This window comes from Rhinatrema bivittatum, chromosome 1, assembly GCF_901001135.1.
Source record: "Rhinatrema bivittatum chromosome 1, aRhiBiv1.1, whole genome shotgun sequence".
Taxonomy (NCBI): Eukaryota; Metazoa; Chordata; class Amphibia; order Gymnophiona; family Rhinatrematidae; genus Rhinatrema; species Rhinatrema bivittatum.
The window spans coordinates 504138307-504158905 of record NC_042615.1 but is presented as its reverse complement, the minus strand read 5'-3'; the positions used below and the strand labels follow the sequence as shown (position 1 = coordinate 504158905).

The following is a 20599-nucleotide window of genomic DNA, read 5'->3' as shown; positions in this document are numbered from 1 at the left end:
GGTTGTCTATGACAATTTTGAAACGGCTTCCAGAGCAGCAGCTGCTAGAACCACCGCTCGTAGATGGGCATGGCTTAAGGCCTCGGACCTCAGGCCTGAGGTCCAGGAAAAACTTGTGGACCTACCATGTCTCGGAGACAACTTGTTTGGAGAAAAGGTCCAAGAAGCAGTACATCAGCTTAAGGGACCATACAGAGACTTTACGTCAACTGTCTCAAATGCCACAAGATTCCTCTACACCACCTTCTCGTTGCCTACCTCGAAGAGAAATCAGGCGTCCTTACTATAGGCCAAGAAGATACTTCCCCCAAACTTCTAAATCCTTGACCAGACCTGCCAGTGGGAGGAAAAGTATCCTATTTTCACACACATTGGCTAAATATAACATCAGACCAATGGGTACTCTCCATAGTCTCTCGAGGTTACAAACTAAATTTCCGCTCAATTCCACCAGAATCTCCACCAAGTTACTTCCCACAACAAAATTCTCAACTAATTCAATTACAAGTAGAATTATTCATCCTTCTGAGAGCCAGGTCTGTACTCAGCAGGGCAGAGGATTCTACTCCCGTTATTTCCTCATTCCAAAGAAAACCGGAGGCCTACGTCCCATCCTAGACCTCAGAAATCTCAACAAATTTCTGAAAAAAGAAAAGTTCAGGATGGTTTCTCTAGGCACCATGCTTCCACTTCTTCAAACAGGAGATTGGCTTTGTTCTCTGGATCTTCAAGACTCTTACACTCACATTCCCATATTCCCTCCTCATCGCAAGTATCTGCGTTTCATGGTTGGCCATCACCACTTCCAATACAGAGTTCTGCCATTCGGACTGGCATCTGCTCCCAGAGTATTCACCAAATGTCTGGCAGCAATAGCAGGACACTTGCACAAGGAAAATGTCCATGGTTTCCCATATCTGGACGACTGGCTCATCAGGAGTCAATCTCAGCAAGGAGCTCTCACTTCTCTGACTCGAACAATTACTCTACTTCACTCCATGGGTTTTCTTATCAATTATCAAAAATCCCATCTCATTCCAACTCACCTGCTTCAATTCATAGGAGCAGAATTGAACACCAACCTAGCAAAGGCCTTTCTACCCGTAGATCGGGCAAACACACTTGCTCTATTGGCAAGATCCATTTACTTACAGAAACAAGCGAAAGCTCATCAGTTTCTAACTTTACTAGGCCACATGGCCTCCACAGTTCATGTCACTCCTATGGCAAGGCTAGCCATGAGAGTAACCCAATGAACTTTAAGATCACAATGGATCCAAGCCATTCAACTACTACATTATCCAATTCAAGTCACCCACCAACTCAGATTATCTCTACTTTGGTGGGCAAACATGGACAACTTGCGCAAAGGCCTACCTTTTCAGCAACCAGTCCCACAGATAACTTTAACTACAGATGCATTCACCTTGGGTTGGGGAGCTCACATACTCAATCTCCAAACCCAGGGTACTTGGACACAACTCGAAGCAACATTTCAAATCAATTTCCTGGAACTTCGCGCTATACGTTATGCGCTGCATGCGTTCAAGAACTGCCTTTCACACAAGACTGTTCTGATCCAAACAGACAACACAGTCGCCATGTGGTACATCAACAAACAGGGAGCATGGGCTTGTACCTTCTTTGTCAAGAAGCTGCACAGATTTGGGCCTGGGCCCTGATACACTCAATGTCTCTCCGGGCCACTTATCTGGCAGGCATTCAAAATGTCCTGGCAGATCGACTCGGTCGTCAATTCCACCCACACGAATGGTCCCTGGATCCTTCAATAGCGACCAGGATATTTCAACAATGGAGTCAACCAACAGTAGACCTCTTTGCATCACACCTGAATCACAAAGTGGACAATTTCTGTTCTCTACACAAACAGAAGAACCAACCAGCCAAGGACGCCTTTGCTCGCCCTTGGAACTCAGGCCTACTATAAGCATATCCTCCAATACCGCTCATAACCAAAACTCTAGTGAAACTACAACAGGACAAGGGGTCCATGATACTCATAGCCCCATATTGGCCTCGACAAGTATGGTTTCCCACACTTCTAGACCTCTCAGTCAGGGATCCAATTCGCCTGGGAGTAGCTCCCACTTTCATAACTCAGGATCAGGGTCTGTTGCGCCATCCCAACCTTCAATCCCTATCCCTGACAGCATGAATGTTGAAAGCTTGATCTTACAGCCACTCAATCTTTCCACTAATGTATCTCAAATGCTTCTAGCTTCATGTAAACCTTCCACACGTAAGAACTATTCTTTGAAATGGAAACGGTTTACTTTGTGGTGTAGGCAGATCCTTTTTCCTCCTCTACAACTTCTCTACTAGAATACTTATACCATCTTTCAGACTCTGGTCTCCAGACTTCATCTGTAAGGGTACATTTAAGTGCAATCTGACCATAACAAGGTGGGAGATGCACCTATTTCCACACAACCTCTTGTCAGTCGGTTTATGAGAGGTTTAACTCACCTTAAACCACCAATTCGGCCACCAGTATTAGAATGGGACCTGAATCTGGTTTTAACAAGGCTCATGCGTTCTCCTTTTGAACCCATAGATTCATGTGATCTTAAATTTCTCACATGGATGACTATCTTCCTCATAGCCATTACATCAGCTAGAAGGGTTAGTGAGTTACAAGCACTTGTCACATACTCACCCTGTACAAAGTTCCTACATTTATTTATTTATTTATTTGTAGGGTTTTATATACCGTTATTCGGTAGAGCCATCATAACTGTTTACAAATCTGCAATTATCATCCAACATATGCAATTATCTTACAATCAAATGGAGTTAACATAGTAGTTATGTAGTTGGGAACAGTAGGGTTTTGTGAACAATCAACATATTTTCTTAGTCGTTGAATAACAGAATATTGCGGAGAACATTTTCAAAGAACTTAACGGATCAAGGGAGTGAGCAGGGAGGGGTAGAAAAGGAGGGTACATCAGGAGAGCATGAAGGAGGAGGATTATGCTTGCGAGTTCTGTTGAGTGCTGGGATGATCAGGTGTCAGATAGTTAGAATAGAGTTTGTGGAATAAAAATGTTTTTAGGTCTTTTTTAAATGTTTTTTGGATGTGCTGGGTCCTCAGTTCTATGGGTAGGGTGTTCCAAGTTTTGGGGGAAGCAATGGAAAATGCTCTTTCTCGCGTAGTTGAAAGATGAGCGTCTCTTAAGGTGGGGATGTTTAGGAATCCTGTGTTGTTGGAGCGTAGGTTTCTTTGTGGGTTTTGGGGGGTTATGTTTAAGCCTTTTAGACCATGAAGATCATCATTTAAGATTTTATGAATGATGGTCATAGATTTGTAGGTAATTCGTGCAGAAATAGGAAGCCAGTGAAGAGAGGTTAAAATGGGTGTAATGACAGAGTGGTTCTCCGAACACATCCAAAATTCCTTCCCAAGGTAGTTACGGAATTCCACTTGAACCAGTCCATAGTTTTACCCACATTCTTTCCAAGGCCTCATTCCCATCCAGGAGAAACAGCCTAACATACCTTGGACTGAAAGCGTGCACTAGTATTTTATATAAACTGCACTGCAGTCCACAGGAAATCTACTCAACTGTTTGTCTCTTATGATCCCAACAAACCAGGTAAAGCAGTGGGTAAACATACTCTATCCAATTGGCTAGCAGATTGCATACAGTTTTGTTACGAAAAAACAGGCCTTCCTCTTCAAGGGCGAGTAAAGGCACATTCAGTAAGAGCAATGTCAACCTCAGTAGCACACTATCGTTTAGTGCCAATCCTTGACATCTGTAAAGCAGCAACCTGGAGTTCTCTTCACACCTTCGCAGCTCATTACTGTTTGGACAAAGAAGGTCGACAAGATCCAGCTTACGGGCAATCTGTTTTAAAGAACTTGTTTCCAGTTTAATCCCAACTCCTCCTACATCCAACCTGCTGTGATCTTTGGCTGACTCATTTTCTCCAACAAGACTTAACTGTTGCTTCAATACAAAATGACTCAGCCTCCAGCTTGCTAATCACCCATATGTGAGGACTAGCATCCTGCTTGTCCTGGGATAAAGCAAAATTGCTTACCTTGTAATAGGTGTTATCCCAGGACAGCAGGATGTAGTCCTCAGGAAACCCGCCCGCCACCCCGCGGAGTTGGGTCTCATACCTTTTATTATTTTATTTTTGCTAATGCTTATTGCTACATACGAGACTGAAGAGAGACCCCTATGGCAGAGAATATCATGGCATGCTGGGCATGCTCAGTGGCCTCACAGGGCCAGTCAAAAGTTTCTAGAAACTTTGACAGAAAGTTTTCCCGCACTAGGGCTCAGTCTGTGACATCACCCACATGTGAAGACTACATCCTGTTGTCCTGGGATAACACCTATTACAAGGTAAGCAATTTTGCTTTCTCTGCTTACCTCTAGAAAAATGGCAGAATCTACTCCAGTAAAGGAAGAATTATAACCAGATGTCTTAAAATACATACAATCTTTCAACCCGTTCACAACACCAGGTTCCAATATACCTTCAATGTAAAAATATTTAACTTGGTGAAAGTTGCCTGTATCACAAATATTATTGCCGCAATTGATGGGATTTTTGACCAACAATAAATGTTATGTAGGAAGGGGTGATGGTTTCATACTAATACTCAGTGTCCCCACCCATAGAGTCGCAGACAATCCGTTTTTTAATCATTAACTCACCACCTCCATCCTATGTTTAATAGTAAAATTCATCTTTAATATATTCTTATAATGCAACATGTGGCAATAAAATGTGTTAATTTCATATAAATATTTTTTTTGAAAAATGTTTTTTTCTTTTCAATATGTGCACAACAACCTCTATGTTTCTCACACCGCCCGCAATGTTATTCTTTGCTCTTAATCAATGAATGCTCCTCCGTTGTTTCTCAATAAAACAATGTCAATAGTATATTTAGCTCTTGGTTAGTATTTCATTTTCCCTTGTTTTTTCGTTGTGAAATGTCCGACTTGCACAAGTTTCGGCAACCAGCCTTCTTCAGGAATCGTTTATCGCAAACCTTTCATGAAAACAAAAGGTGTCATTTTTTATTTTACCGTCTGAAGTAATGTGGTGTAACAAACATCCTCAGAGCGTCCTCGGTGTAACACACATCTCCTCTGCGTGTCTTTTCAGTGGATACTCAAACTAATTTCTCCATGGCTATTTAAAGTCACCTGGGTTTCCTGGAATAACCTATCATCTTCCTTTACGTCAAGGACATCCAATCCAATTGGTTGTTTAAATCCGCGGGTTGTTCAGCATTCAACTTAAAAATCCAAAGTTGTTCCCGTTAATTGAAAGTAGTCTGACTCCAATGCCTTCAAAGCTGTCTATTACTGTCCATCTCAACTGATCAAACTCATGATTGTGTTCGATACAATGGGAAACAATCGATGCAGTGACTGTACCCGTGTTCAACCGGGAACGGTGTTCTATAATCCTAGCAGAGGGAGGAGTGACCTTGAAGGATGCACACAGTAGGTGGTTGGAGTCCATCCTTAAGCAAGCCTTTGACATGACAGCAGTGATACTGCAGATTGCTTCCTGTTGTGTCCTGGAGGCTTACTCGTGTCTGCTTCTCTCGAGCGAAGCAGATAGCTCAGGGGCGCATTCTACAGAGGTAATGGAGCCCGTTGCAGCCTTCCTAGCAGATGCAAGCTCTAAGCTAGTGTGTACCAGCCAGAGGAATAGTCTCCGTGGTGGTGGCCAGGCGACCTCTAAGGCAAACCTCACAAAGATGCCCTTTAAGGGATCCCTCCTATTCAGAAGCGAATTGGAAAAGTTTGCCAGTAAGTGGGGTGAATCTCCAGTGCCTTGGCTACCGGAAGATAAGAAAAAGAGGTTGCAGCGCCCCTCACCCATGAGGGGTCGGGCCAAGGCTCTCAGCACTTTCAGCCCTTCAGAAACTCGTCATTTCAGATATCTCGACCCTCGGGAAAGTCTCAGTCCTTTCCGAGCCGACAACCAAAAAGAGGAACTGGTTTGGGCTCAGGTTCGACCCAAACTTCCCAATGAAGTTTGGCCGACCCATCCACGGGACGTGTACTTAGGGGGCCGACTATCCCTCTTCTATCAGTGGTGGGTTGAGATCATGTCAGACAAATGGGTACTGGACATCATACGAGAAGGATACGCTCTGGAATTTCACAGCATCCCTCGGGACATGTTCATGATGTCATCTTGCCACTCCCAGCACAAGAAGCTGCAATGGAATCTACATTGATAAAGCTCCTCAGTTTGATGGCTATAATTCCAGTATCTACACCCCAGGAAGATATGGGGTGTTATTCCATCTATTTCATCGTACCCAAGAAGGAGGGCTCATTTCGCCCCATCCTGGACCTCAAGAGCATCATTCGTCATCTGCGGATAATTCACTTCTGCATGGAAACTCTTCGCTCCGTCATAATGGCCATACAATCAAGAGAGTTTTTAACCTCCCTGGACCTCTTGGAGGCCTACCTTCATATTCCAATCCATCAAGACCACCAGCGTTTCCTATGCTTTGCGGTACTGTACCGCCATTATCAGTTCTGGACATTGCCTTTTCACCTTGCAACCACCCCCAGAGCGTTCTCCAAAATTATGGTGGTCGTGACGGTGGCACTGAGGAAACAAGAGATCCTGGTGCACCCCTACTTAGATGACTGGCTGATCTGGGCGAAGTCGGAAGAGAGCCTCCAGGTGACCAGGAGGGTCATGTCCCTGCTTCAGGAACTTGGTTGGGTCGTGAAAATGGACAAGAGCAGCCTCAAGCCCTCCCAGTCCTTAGAGTTACCTGGGAGTCTGGTTCGACACCAAGCAGGACAAAGTCTTCCTCCCTCCCTTGCGGATAAGGAAGCTGATGCGCCAAGTGCATCCGTTGACAAACACAATGCGCCCCAGAGTGTGGAGCTATCTCCAGGTCCTCGGCCTGATGGCGTCAACCCTGGAGGTAGTACTGTGGGTGAGGGCACACATGCGGCCACTCCCTACTGTCATGTTGGAACCCACTTTCTCAGATTACTCGATTCGCCTCCTCCTACCGACAGAAGTATATTCTTGGCTCCAGTGGTGGCTACAGGAAGTTCACCTAAGCAAGGGTGTAAGCCTGTCCCCACCAAACTGGCTAGTTCTCACGACTGACGTGAGCCTCAGAGGGTGGGGAGCTCACTGTCAAGAATTGTCAACCCAGGGGCGATGGACCAAGGAAGAGGTACGCTGGAACATAAACTGCCTGGAAGCCCGAGTTGCAGATTAGTGTGTTTGCAATTCAGCCACAGACTCCAGGGCAGGCAGTCTCTGTGATGTTAGACAACACAACAATGGTAGCCTACATCAACCGCCAGAGAAGAACCAAAAGCCACTAAGTGTCTCTGGAAATAGACCCTCTTATGGAATGGGCGGAGTTAAATCTACAAGGGATCTCTGCCTCCCACATCACAGGAAAAGACAATGTCAGAGCAAACTTTCTCAGCAGGGAGAATCTGGATCCAAGAGAATGGATGTTGTCAACCAGAGCCTTCCAGCTCCTGATAGATTGCTGGGGCCTCCCATTGTTCGACTTACTGGCCACACCTCATAATGCGAAGGTCCCCTGATTCTTCAGTCGCAGAAGAGATCAGCACTCTCAAGGGATCGACTCCCTTCTCCAGACCTGGCCAGAGGAGGATTTACTGTGTGGCTTCCCTCCGTAGCCTCTGCTGGGCAAGGTCATTCACATGATCGAACACCACAGAGGATTAGTACTTCTGGTGGCCCTGGATTGGAACAGATGCCCGTGGTATGCCATCATGCGGAGGCTTCTGGTGGAGAGCCCCCTATGCCTCCCTCCGCACAGGGACCTTCTCCAACAAGGTCTGATCCTTCACAGGGACCCAACTCGGTTTTGCCATTGAGAGGGCTCACCTGATAAAGCGTGGATATTTGGCGGTAATAATTGCTACTTTGCTCCGCGCGCGGATGTTCTCGATGTCCTTGGCATGCGTGCAAATCTGGAGAATATTTGAGGCCTGGTGCGAGGAACACAGGATGCCCCCTCGGACGACCAAGATCCCCATGATTCTGGAATTTTTACAGGATGGACTGAACAAAGGGTTGTCCCTCAACTCCTTGAAGGTCCAGGTGGTGGCTCTCTCCTGTTTCAGAGGCGAGGTGAATGGAGCCCGCCTGTCGACACATTTGGACTTGGCCCGTTTCCTAAAAGGGGTTAAACACCTCTGACCATCCTTAAAGGGGCCAGTCCCCCTATGGAACTTCAATCTAGTATTGGACTTTTTAGCAGGGCCTTCCTTTCAGCCGCTGCGCAGTCTGTCTCTTCGCCTGTGTCAGTCATAAAAACAATGAGCAACACTCGTGTCTTAAGGATCATGTGCTCTCCTGTTTTCAAGTCCCTGATCGGGTGCCAATTGTTTAGCCTACTTTTACTATTTATAGTTTCTGCCAAATAAATTATTAGTAACAATATGAAAATTATTACAAGTTAGTTATTTCTTTTATAAGTATAATTTGTATAATAACCATAATCTTGTGCTCAGCTATAAGTATTATTGAAAAGCACAAAAGCAATATCCCAAAATCAGTTCTCTTATTCGTTTAGCCTGGAGAGAGAAGGTAAGGAGTACCACATAATAATGTAGTCACCTGTTAAAGCTGAAGACTATATTCTTGATGACGATACGCCTGGCTCGTTGCATCTCTGAACTGCAGGTGCTGTCATGTCAGGAGCTGTTCCTCCGGTTGACTCCAGGAACGTTACAGCTTCGCATCATTCCTTCCTTCTTGCCAAAGGTAGTCTCGGAGTTTCCTCTGAATCATTCCATTTCCTTACCGTCCCTAGATAGACACAAGGAAACGGAAGAGTACTGCCTCCTACACCACTTAGACGTCAGTAGGCTTTTAGTACAGTATCTGGAACATTCAGAACCAGTGCACAAGACAGACCGCTTGTTTGCTCTTCACGGTGGAAGGAAACAAGGCAAAACAGCTTTGCAAGCTACCATAGCTCTCTGGATCAAAGAAGTGATCACAGGAACTTATGTAGAGGCAGGGAAACCTTTACCTCTTCAGGTTAAAGCTCAATCCACTAGGTCCCAGGCAGTATCCTGGGCAGAAGCTAAGCTACTGTTTCCTGTCGACATCTGCCGAGCAGCGACATGGTCTTCCTTGCATACCTTCTCCAGGTTCTATCTGCTGGACGTCCAGGCCCAAGAGGATGCAGCCTTTATGAGGGCAGTGCTAACAGGACCACGGGCAGCCTCTCCCGCCTGATTCGGGAGTAGCTTTGTACATCCCATTGGTCCTGATTCTATCTGGCTACACGCTAGAAAATGGAGAAATTACTTACCTGATAATTTCGTTTTCCTTAGTGTAGGCAGATGGACTTAGCATCCCACCCATGGCTGCCCATGAACAGTGCCAAGGAATCACCCATGAGGTGAATCTTGATTCTAAGAGGCTATGGGTAAGCCATCATCCTATCCCTTGATCAGGGCATCTATAATAATCAATTTTTTAATCAAGTTATTATCACGTTGTAATCAAATTTAATTTAAGTTTTTCAATAGTATGTTCACAATGGCTTTTGAAGAGAATACTGAATGGCTGAGGTCACTGCAGGGGTATATCTAGGGCAGTGATGGCTAACCTATGACACGCGTGTAAGAGGTGACACGCCGAGTCGTTTTGGCTGACACGTGCAGCGTTTCAAGGACTATCAGGAATTTTTTTTTTTTTTTTATCGGCTGTGCCGAGCCTTTTCTTTTTCAGCTGCGCCGACCCTTTAAAATGTGTTTTTTAGTTTCCCCCTACCCTCCACCAATGCCCCCGGGCGCAGGGAGGCTCATGCGTCGCAGCGATGAGGCTCAAGACAAAGATCGCGTTCAAACGCGCTGATGCTCCTCCTTCCTGCCTGTGCGGCCCCGGAAGTAAACGTTGCCGGAGCCGCGTGGGCAGGAAGGAGGAAGAGAATCAGCGCGTGCAGAAGAGGAGGAGCCGCCGCGGGTCGCTGCGAATCCCAAGTCGCAGCGGCCCAAGAAGTGGAAGAGGCCCGGTAGCAGGGCTGCCGCGGCCCGAGAAGATCAGGGCCGCTGCAGAGCCCAACCTGCGGCGACCCGCGAAGAGGAGGCCCAGAGGTGAGAGAGAGGCTGAGGGCCCGTAGAGTGCGTGTATGAGGTGAGTTGAGAGAGAGGACCTGAATGTTTGCAGAGACAGCATGTGAGAGCCTCTGTGTGTGTGTGTGAGAGAGAGAGAGAGCTTGTGCCAGTGAGAGCCTGTGTGTATGAATGATTGTATGAGAGAGAGCATGTGCCAGTGAGAGCCTGTGTGTATGAATGATTGTATGAGAGAGAGCGTGTGCCAGTGAGAGCCTGTGTGTATGAATGATTGTATGAGAGAGAGCGTGTGCCAGTGAGAGCCTGTGTGTATGAATGATTGTATGAGAGAGAGCGTGTGCCAGTGAGAGCCTGTGTGTATGAATGATTGTATGAGAGAGAGCGTGTGCCAGTGAGAGCCTGTGTGTATGAATGATTGTATGAGAGAGAGCGTGTGCCAGTGAGAGCCTGTGTGTATGAATGATTGTATGAGAGAGAGCGTGTGCCAGTGAGAGCCTGTGTGTATGAATGATTGTATGAGAGAGAGCGTGTGCCAGTGAGAGCCTGTGTGTATGAATGATTGTATGAGAGAGAGCGTGTGCCAGTGAGAGCCTGTGTGTATGAATGATTGTATGAGAGAGAGCGTGTGCCAGTGAGAACCTGTGTGTATGAATGATTGTATGAGAGAGAGCGTGTGCCAGTGAGAGCCTGTGTGTATGAATGATTGTATGAGAGAGAGCGTGTGCCAGTGAGAGCCTGTGTGTATGAATGATTGTATGAGAGAGAGCGTGTGCCAGTGAGAACCTGTGTGTATGAATGATTGTATGAGAGAGAGCGTGTGCCAGTGAGAGCCTGTGTGTATGAATGATTGTATGAGAGAGAGCATGTGCCAGTGAGAGCCTGTGTGTGTGTGAGAAAGAGAAATGCATGTGAGAATGAGAACCTGACTGTGTGTTTGAGGGAAGAAGATGGAGAAAAAAGAAACAGAAAAAAAGACAATATAAAAGGAATTGGCAAAAAAATAAGAAAGGGAAGGTGAAAAAAAAGCCTGTGACCAACCAATTGGAAAACTAAGATCAGACAGCAAAGGCAAAAAAAAAATAATTACTTTTTAGTGATTGGCACATGTAATCTTTGGGAATGTGCAAGAATAGCACTTTCTCTACGGATCGAGATCAGCATGGAGAAAGTGGAAGCCCACGGGGCCTGCACAGAGGAGGCAGCAGAATGGACTTCAGTGTCAGTAGCAGCAATTGGCACCTCCGCAATAGCCACGCGGCATCAGTGACAGTGGCAGCAGAGGAATGAGAGAGGTTCTGAGGTTGCTGGCAAAAGAAAGCGAGGGGGGGTCTGCCTTTAGTGTGTGAATGTGAATGAATGGGACTCTGCCTGGGGGTGTATGTGTGTGAATGCATGGGTGCCTGCCTGGGGGTCTGTGTGTGTGAGAATGAATGTGTGCATGCCTGGGAGATGGGGAGGGAGTGTTGTGAACATGAATGGGAGCCAATAAAAAATCAACTGACAGATGAAGTTTGTAACGCTTGCTTGGACTTGAAGTGTACGAAATACCAACCTTCAATTGAAGATTTAGCCAATGAAATTCAGCAACAAAAAAGTCACTAAGCAGGTAAGGTAAAGAATTATTTGTTTTTGCTTTATTAATAAATACAGTATATATATTAAAATTATAACTTTGTTATTGATTAGAGCTACAAATATCACAAAATTATGGATTTTTCTAGAAGTGACACACCACCCGAGTTATGCTCGTTTTTTTTATGAATTTTGACACACTGAGTTCAAAAGGTTGGCCATCACTGATCTAGGGTGATGTCAGCTTTGAAACCTGACTCCCTCTCAGGGGAGGACATAACCCATTAGTTGTGAGTCCATTTGTCTACACTAAGGAAAAGGAAATTATGAGGTAAGTAATTTCTCCAATTTTTCTGAAAATTGGAGCCTCTGCCTGAATTTTGGCAGTGGCATGGTGAAGACGTGTGCATAGGTAAGTCTTTCAGTTATAGCAAAGGTGACTTGTAAAATTACACCAAGATATGAAGGTGAAAATTTGGCATAATCAGATCCTTTATATTTGAGTTTTATGGGTACTGGAAGAGATGTTCGATTTAAGATTATTTATTTCAGTTTGATTTTCCCTCTTATCAACTCATTTCATAGCTGGTTACAATGTATGTATGTATTTATTTATTTATTTATTTAAAAGGTCTTTATATACCGCATATACACACGCAAAGTGGAACTAGGCAGTTTACAATTAAAAGGAACATACATAATAATCAAACAAGGTATAAAACCAAAAATAAGAGTATTGAATACTAAACTCGAAGTACAGACTGAATAAAGGTGAGTGACACTTTTAACCTGCTTAGATTAATGTTATGAGCTAGGAAAGGCTTGTGAAAATAAGTAAGTTTTTATGGCTTTTTTGAAATCATGTTTTGTGTTATTTTTTTCATAATGTCAGTATTCAATATCTAATCTGTTTTCTACCTGAATAAATAGTTGGGTTTTTTTTAAATTGCATCTATGTAACAATCATTATAAACTTTTATTAGCATGCTGTTAACCCCTTCCCTTGCTGATATTTCTGCATCAAGACCTCAGTACCTGGCAGTGTTCTGTTCTCTAATTGCTCAGATTTCATTTAACATTTGCTTATATCTATTTATATATGTGTGTGTTTTTTCTCACAGATGAAAAATGCTGACTATTTCTCCAGCTATGTGACGGAAGATTTCACCACATATATCAACAGGAAGCGGAAAAACAATTGCCATGGTAATCATATTGAGATGCAGGCCATGGCCGAAATGTACAACCGACCTGTGGAGGTGTACCAATATGGCACAGGTGAGAGCAATGGGTCTCAACCAGCTGCTTGCTTTGACTCTGGTTCTGCCCCATCATGTTATCTGGAGGGGACAGCAGCTAGCCCTGGATTCCATTCCTGCCTCAGGTACCCTTGCATTTATTAGTTTGCAAGAATGCTGTCTGCATTCTCTGTAAAGGCAGATCTTATCCTGCCACTTTGCTTTTCAGAACCCATCAACACATTTCATGGTATCCAACAGAATGAGGATGAGCCCATCCGGGTCAGCTACCACCGGAACATCCATTACAACTCTGTGGTGAACCCCAACAAAGCCACAATCGGTGTAGGCCTGGGGCTACCATCCTTCAAACCTGGGGTGAGTTACCAAACTGGCATGTGAGCCACAGATCATACCCTCTGGTGTGTGATACCCGTGGTTTCTGTTAGTCATTAAAACGTGCAATGGGATTTCTTTGATACAGATCCCTCTATATTACAGACTCTCAAGGACAAGAGATGCATTCCATATTCATGGGTAGCATCCATAGAATCTCAGATTGGATCATTGTTTTAAAAAGCTTTCCAGAACTTCCTACATGCTTCACTGAGCACATGCAGGATCCCTTGTAATTTTGTTTTGTCTGTGATGCTCAACAGATGTTTTTTGCTCTCCTGTTTATTGTAGCACAAAAGTAATTTTCTTATAGCCGCCTCCAATTTCACTTTTGTAATTAATTAGGTTTTTCAGTGTTTAAAATTTTTTCTCTGAGGACAGGCAGGATAGTAGTCCTCACACATGGGTGACATCATCAGATGGAGCCCAGACATGAAAAACTTATGTCAAAGTCTCTAGAACTTTGACTTGGCACACTGAGCATGCGTCCATGTGGGGGTCCCTCTCCAGTCTATTTTTTCCCACTGAGCTGTAAGCATCGCGGCGTAAGTGAGTTCACTGTGGCTTTTTGGCCTTTTGGAAAACTTCTTTTTTCTCACTATTTCTCGCTTTCCGCCTGTTTTTCATCACAATGTTCGATGCTGGCACCCTCTTGGTACTTCCCTGTAGTGTTCCTAGTCAGAGTTTTCGACATTTCTAATAAGTTTCCTTTCGCAGTCAATTCCCCCATGGCGGCAGTGCTTTGGTGCCCACTGGCCGTCGGCACTTGCCTCCATCAGTTTTGATTTTGCAGCCCTTTTATTTTGTCCTGTCTTGGCCACGTCTGGTTTTGCTGATGCCCCTGGTGCCCTGGACGGACTCCCATGAGATATGCGTCCTCTGTCTGGGAGCATCGCATGACGTCCGGGATTGCCGCTTACGTGCAAAAATGACCACGAAGGGACGTAGTCTTCGGCTTGACAAGATGGAGCAGCCTTTTGGCCTGAAGAAGACTGAGCCATTGGCATCGATTGACCTTGGAGCTGCACCAATGGACACCGTGCCATCGACATTGGCAGGACCGTCTGTGCCATTGGAACCGTCAGCGGATAGGGGTGCTAGAGATCGATCACCATCGATCTCCTCCAGGCCGAAGACTTCGGATTCCTCATCATTGGTCTCTGCACTGAGGAATAACCAGGCAAGCATCGAGGGGTAGCTGAAGAAGCATTGGCATTAGTCACCGTGGATGCACGATGCCAGACACAAGGCTGCACCGGCTCATGCCACAATGCCCCTGAAGCGACCCTGTGGCGAGGAGCACCAGTCCTCCATTAATGCCGGGGGTCTGCGACATCCACCAGTCCTGATGCCATTCACCAATCCACCTCATAGTTCTGAAGATCTGGCTACTTCTCCTTCCTCCTAGTCCGTATTGGCATCGGCAGCATTCGAGGAGGAGCTGGAGCAGCAAGTCTAGCTGGCGATGAAACGGGTGTTGCGGGGCGTTGGTCTTGTGGCACCGACGGCACTGGAGCCGGGACCATCCATTCTGGAACCGCTGCTGGAGAAGCTCAATTCGCTCATCTATGCATTACACCCAGCTGGCACCCGGGACACCTGTGCCCAGCGGGGCACTGATGCCTCCTCTTACTGATACGGTGGTCGTTGCCAGTTCCTCCGAGGAGGAAGCTTCACCTAGGCCAGCAGAGATGCCAAGGCATATAGCCCCCATTCAGCTTTGCCAGTGCCTACACCTCTGAAGGAAGGACGAGCACCTAGGGCCCCATCTGCTGTGGCTTACAGTGAAAAAGAGAGTCCCTGTGACCCCTGGGGGGGGGGTGGATATCTTGGAGTCCTCCTCCAAGGGCTCTGAGGGTCTCCCCTCAAATTCTTCTCCTCCAGAGGAGTGAAGGAAGTCTCCGCTTGAAGACTTAACCTTTGGGTTTGTGAGGGTGATGGCGGAAGCCATCCCATTTCAGTTGCTGATGGAGGGAGGAGGATGCCAGGCAAAAAATGCTTGAGATCCTTCAGTTCGTGGAGCCTCCTAAGGAGATTGTGGCAATCCTGGTATATGAGATCTTTAAGGAGCTGCTGCTGAGGATGTGGGAACACCCCCTCACAGTGCCTCCCATTAACAAGAAGGCTGATGAGGGTCTACCTTGTCCAGAAGGCTGCCGAATTCGAGAAGCGTCAGCTTCCTCACCAGTTGGTGGTGGTCAAATCCACTGACAAAAGGCCAAGCATTCTCTGACCCATTCTTCTGTATCCCCGGGAAAGGACCTCAATGTAATGGACGCTCTTAGAAGGAAAGTGTTTCAGGGGGCCATGCTTATTGCCTGCATTGCTTCCTTCTCATCTCTACATGAGCCAGTACTCATGGGTCATCTGGAAGCAGGTGCAGGAGGTGGTCGAGCAGCTGCTTCAACAGCAGCAGGACACCCTCATGTCGCTGGTGCATAAGGGCATGGAGTGCGGGAAACAAGAGCAATCTATGATGTTTTTGATATGGTATCAAGGGTCTCTGCAGTGGGAATCGGTGCTCTCAGAAGGCATGACTGCGGGCCTCGGACCTCCAACCAGGGGTACAGGAATAACTCACCAACATGCCATGTACTGGGTAAAATCTCTTTGGAGGTAGGGTGAGAGATGCAGTGGCCGAGCTCCGGAACCACCATGAAACCCTCCAACAACTCTCCACCAGCACTCAGACCTGTCCTCCTTTTCTAGGAGGCAGGCGAGAACGAGACAGAGGAAATCTTTCTTTCACCAGAGGAAGTACTATCCTCCTTCCCTTTGCTCCCATCAACACCATCAGGGCTCCAGCAGAGAGCCCCCAAGCTCTAGCTGGCACCTCAGTCAATTCCAGGGACAGGGTTTTGACTGGGTTGTAGGGAGTGTAGCTAGTTGCCCATGCCTGGGACATTGGACCATCCGGTCAGGTGCAGACTGTGGTTCTTTGTGAACCAGTGGCCCAGTATAACCTTGGACCTTTCTCCTTCATCCATCAAGAATACCAATTTAATCTATTGGGTGTTATGACAAATTGTCCTCTGAACCTGTTTTGGGGCCAGTAGCATATCAGGAGGTGCTACTAGCAGAGCTATCCTCCCTCTTAATGACCAGAGTAGTCAAGCCTGTTCCACTAGGGCAAAGAGGGTGGAGATTCTACTCCAGTAACTTCCTGATTCCAAAGAGAACAGGACTCATCCCATCTTAACCAAGGGCCTTAAACAAATTTCTAAAAAAAGAAGGTTCAAGGTCACCTTGATTCCCTTTTTACAAAAAGGGGACTGGCTATGCTCCCTCAATGTCAAAGACACATACCCTTACACTGAGATATTCCCCAGTCACAGGAAATATCTCTGAGTTGTGGTGGAAAAACTGCACTTCCAGTACCGGGTGTTGCTGTTCAGGCTAGCATCATCCCCATGAGTCTTCACACGGCACCTGGCCGTGGTGGCGGCGCCCCTTCGCAGGCTGGTTGCATGTTTTCTCTTATCTGGACGATTGGCCGGTCCAGAGCACATCTTAGGCAGAAGCCATCAGATCCATGCGCTTGAACATCCAGGTGTTGGAGTTGCTAGGGTCGTCAACAACTACCCGAAAACACATCTCAGCCTGTCACCTCAATTGTATTTCATAGGATCCCTAATAGACACGGCTCAGGCCAAGAGATTCAACAGAGATTCAACAGAGCTAGCAGGCACATGTTGAGGCTATTGGGTCATATGGCTGCAACCGACCATGTTGCTCCCTTGGCACGATTACACATGCACCCTGAGGTTGCAGTGGTGCAAGCCACCCAGAATCTCCAAGACTGCATCCAAGTTACCCCGTCTCTCAGAGATTCATCTTGGTAGCATAAACTTTCAAATCTGGAATGAGGGATCTCTTTTCGAAGCCCTCCTACCCAAATTGTCTTAACCATGGATGCGTCCATCCTGGGCTGGGGAACTCATGTAGATGAACTCAGCACTCAGGGTCTCTGGTCTGTTCAGGAAAGCGGTTGTCAAATCAACTTCCTAGAGCTTTGGGCGATCCAGTGCACACTATGGGCTTTAAGAGATCGGCTGTCCAACAAAGTTGTCCTGATCCAAACAAACAACCAGGTAGCAATGTGGAATGTCAACAAGCAGGGAGGTACAGGATTGTACCTCCTCTGTCAAGAAGCGGTCCAGATCTGGTCATGGGCCCATAGTCCTCAGGGCCATGTACCTGGCCGGGACAGAGGAAGTGGTAGCGGACAGACCACGTCATCACTTCAGACCCCATGAGTGGTTCCTGGACCAGGAGGTAGAACATCAGATATTCTGCCTTTGGGGGAGCCTAGATATAGATCTGTTTTCATCCTCTTGCAACAGGAAGGTGCCTCTGTTATGCTGCCTGTAAAGTTCAGATGGCAAACCAGCCTCAGGTACCCTTGCCTGTCATTGGGGCAAGGGTCTTCTGTATGTGTATCCTTCCATTCTTTTAGTGGCGAAAACCCTCTTCAAGCTTCACAAGGCAAGGGGATTATGATCCTTATAGCCCCTTATTTTCCAATACAGGTCTGGTTTCCACTCCTATGGGAATTGTCCATCTGGAGACCAATCAGTCTGGGGACTTCCCCAGATCTCATCATGCAAAATCTAAGCAAATTGCGGCATCCCAACTTCCAGGCCCTTTGCTCATGGCCTGGCTATTGAGATGTTAATTCTGCAACCACTCGATCTCTCAGAGGAAGTGTCTCAGGTCCTAGTGGCTTCTAGAAAGCTTTCTACTAGAAAGTCCTATGGACTGAAGTGGAGGAGTTTTCCATGTAGTGTGAGCAGAAGGTCCTAGATCCATTCTGCCCCAGACACAAACTGCTTGATTACTTTCTACACCTATCGGAAGCTGTCTTAAAATCCAACTCCATTAGAGTTCATCTCAGTGCAATTGGTGTATACCATCATGGTGAAGATGTTATGCCCAGCTCTATACAACCTATAGTTGTACACTTCATGCGGAGCCTGCTTCAATTGAAACCTCCCCTAAGGCCTACCTCTGTCTCTTGGGACCGCAAGGTGATGTTAGCTCAGCTGATGAAAGCTCCTTTTGAGCGGTTGCGCACCTGTGACCTTTAGTACCTGACCTGGAAAATCATATTTTTGGTGGCAGACATCTCAGCGTGCAGGATCAGCAAGCTGTAGGCCTTAGTGACTTATCTAACTTATACTAAGTTTTATTGTGATAGAGTGATCTTGCGTAAACACCCTAAGTTCCTGCCTAAGGTGGTGATGGACTTCCATCTTAACCAGTCCATTGTCTGCCAGCATTCTTTCCCAGGCCCCATTCTCACCTAGCCCCATTCTCACGAGCCCTGCACAGTTTCAACTGCAAACGAGCCTTAGCCTTCTATGTGGAGCAGACAGAAGCCCATAGACAGTCCACCAAACATTTTATTTCTTTTGATAGGAATAGGTTGGTCGTTGCTGTTGCCAAACAGACACTATCCAATTGGCTAGAAGATTGCATCTTGGGTGTCATGTCAAGACTCATTATGTCAGAGCCATGGCAGCATTGGCCCACTTGCAAGCAGTTCCCATGGAGGAGATCTGTAAGGCTGCGACATGGAGATCTCTCACACTTATACTCATCTCACTATTGTCTGGATAAGGATGGCCAACATGACAGTAGGTTTGGCCGGTCTGTCCTTTGGAACCTGTTTGAGGTGTAGAACCCAACTCTCCTCGCCTAGAGCCCGTTGTTTGGGTTCAAGCTATCTCCCCCCCTCACTTACCAGCAGCATTGTTGTTGTTGGATTCACCCATGTGTGAGGACTACTTTCCTGCTTGTCCTTGGAGAAAGCAAAGTTGCTTACCTGTAACAGGTGTTATTTGAGGACAATAGGATGTTAATCCTCACAAAACCTGCTCGCCACTCCACAGAGTTGGGTTGCTCCTAATTTTTCATTTATATATTGTAGCAAAGCGCCCGGCTGAAGAAAATCCTCTATTTCAGCTGCCCGCAGAACGGCCTTCGGCAGGTAATTCCACCCTGCAGGACTCTGCGTCTGCTCCTCAATCTACGACCCCAGCGTGGTCTCAGGTGCACGGACAGGGCTTGAACAAGTGCCCCTTGATTCCCCTGTAGCAGGTCCAGCCCAGCTCCCAGCAAATCAAACACAAAAGAAGCTTGTGTCCAAAACAGCCTTTTTCTTTCTAGTTCAGGATCAAAAATCACACAAATTCCCAGTGCCCTCAGTTCATTGGGGAAAAACAAAATGCGCTGCGCATTCCAGCCAGCAAAAACCGCCCTGCTTGGCAGTAGCACAACTCTCCCCAATTCCCCTCATTGTGCTGCAGGCCACAATCCTCCCAGTCCTTCAAAACATTAAATCAGGCAACAAAAAACCAACAAAACCCTGAGTAATCCTTACTCACTCTATCTCCATGTCTGTATCAGTCGTTTCCCCTGCAGGCACCTCCATTTCCATGGCTTCCTCCTCCTCTGAGGCCTTCTTCTTTTAACCCAAACGTATGCTCCGTGCCTTTCTCCTCAGCAATCATGGGTTCAGGTGTGTGCCTTGCCTGGGTGTCCTGCTCCACTCTCTCTCAATTCTCTCTCTTTCCCATTGGTTTAGCTGAGGCTCAAAGAACCTGGGAAATGTAGTCTACCCCCAGCTCACTGGCAACTTCTGCTGTCTAGCTCTGCTCCGGGCTCTCCCTAGGGTGATCCAGTCTGGGTTTTTCTTCCCCAAGTTAGCCTGCACCTCATCACAATATATAATTGTATGTCATAAGATTGGAGAAGGGACCTTGTGTGGATGCTTGGTATAGAGCATGCTGGCAATGCTCAGTGTGCCAAGTCAAAGTTCTAGAAACTTTAACATAAGTTTTCCATGTCGGTGTTCCATCTGATGATGTCGCCCATGTGTGAGAACTAACATCCTGCTGTTCTCGGAGAATGCCTATTACAGGTAAGCAACTCTGTTTTCTTTCTTTCTTTTGTGATATTAGTGAGTGTGTTTTGGCTGTTTCTCTTTTTTTTTGTGAGGTCTGAGAAACGTGCTAGCGGCTCAAGAATTACATTTGTTTGATGTGTAATGAACCCTCCCACTCAATGACTGCATGCGATGCCTAGGCTTTTAAATATGACATTATGGGTTACATCATCTTCCAAAAATTGTTCCCCAGAGTTCTGAAGCTCTGAAAGTGCCTGCAGCGACTTCTTGGTTTGGCTTCATAGGCCAATCCAACTGCATCACTATCATAGAAACAAACATAGAAATATAGAAATGACGGCAGAAGAAGACCAAACAGCCCATCCAGTCTGCCCAGC

At 46.4% G+C, this 20599-nt stretch overlaps 1 protein-coding gene across 3 annotated transcripts in view; it reads left to right on the top strand.

Annotated features, from left to right (window-relative positions):
* The window catches only part of OTUD5 (OTU deubiquitinase 5), a 260721-nt gene that overhangs the window by 167605 nt on the left and 72517 nt on the right, over positions 1–20599 (top strand). For all 3 annotated transcript variants that reach the window (XM_029610434.1, XM_029610423.1, XM_029610412.1), the window contains exons 4-5: positions 12803–12959; positions 13149–13297. In XM_029610434.1, the coding sequence (XP_029466294.1) occupies positions 12803–12959; positions 13149–13297 (306 nt within the window). The remainder of the gene's footprint in view (positions 1–12802; positions 12960–13148; positions 13298–20599) is intronic.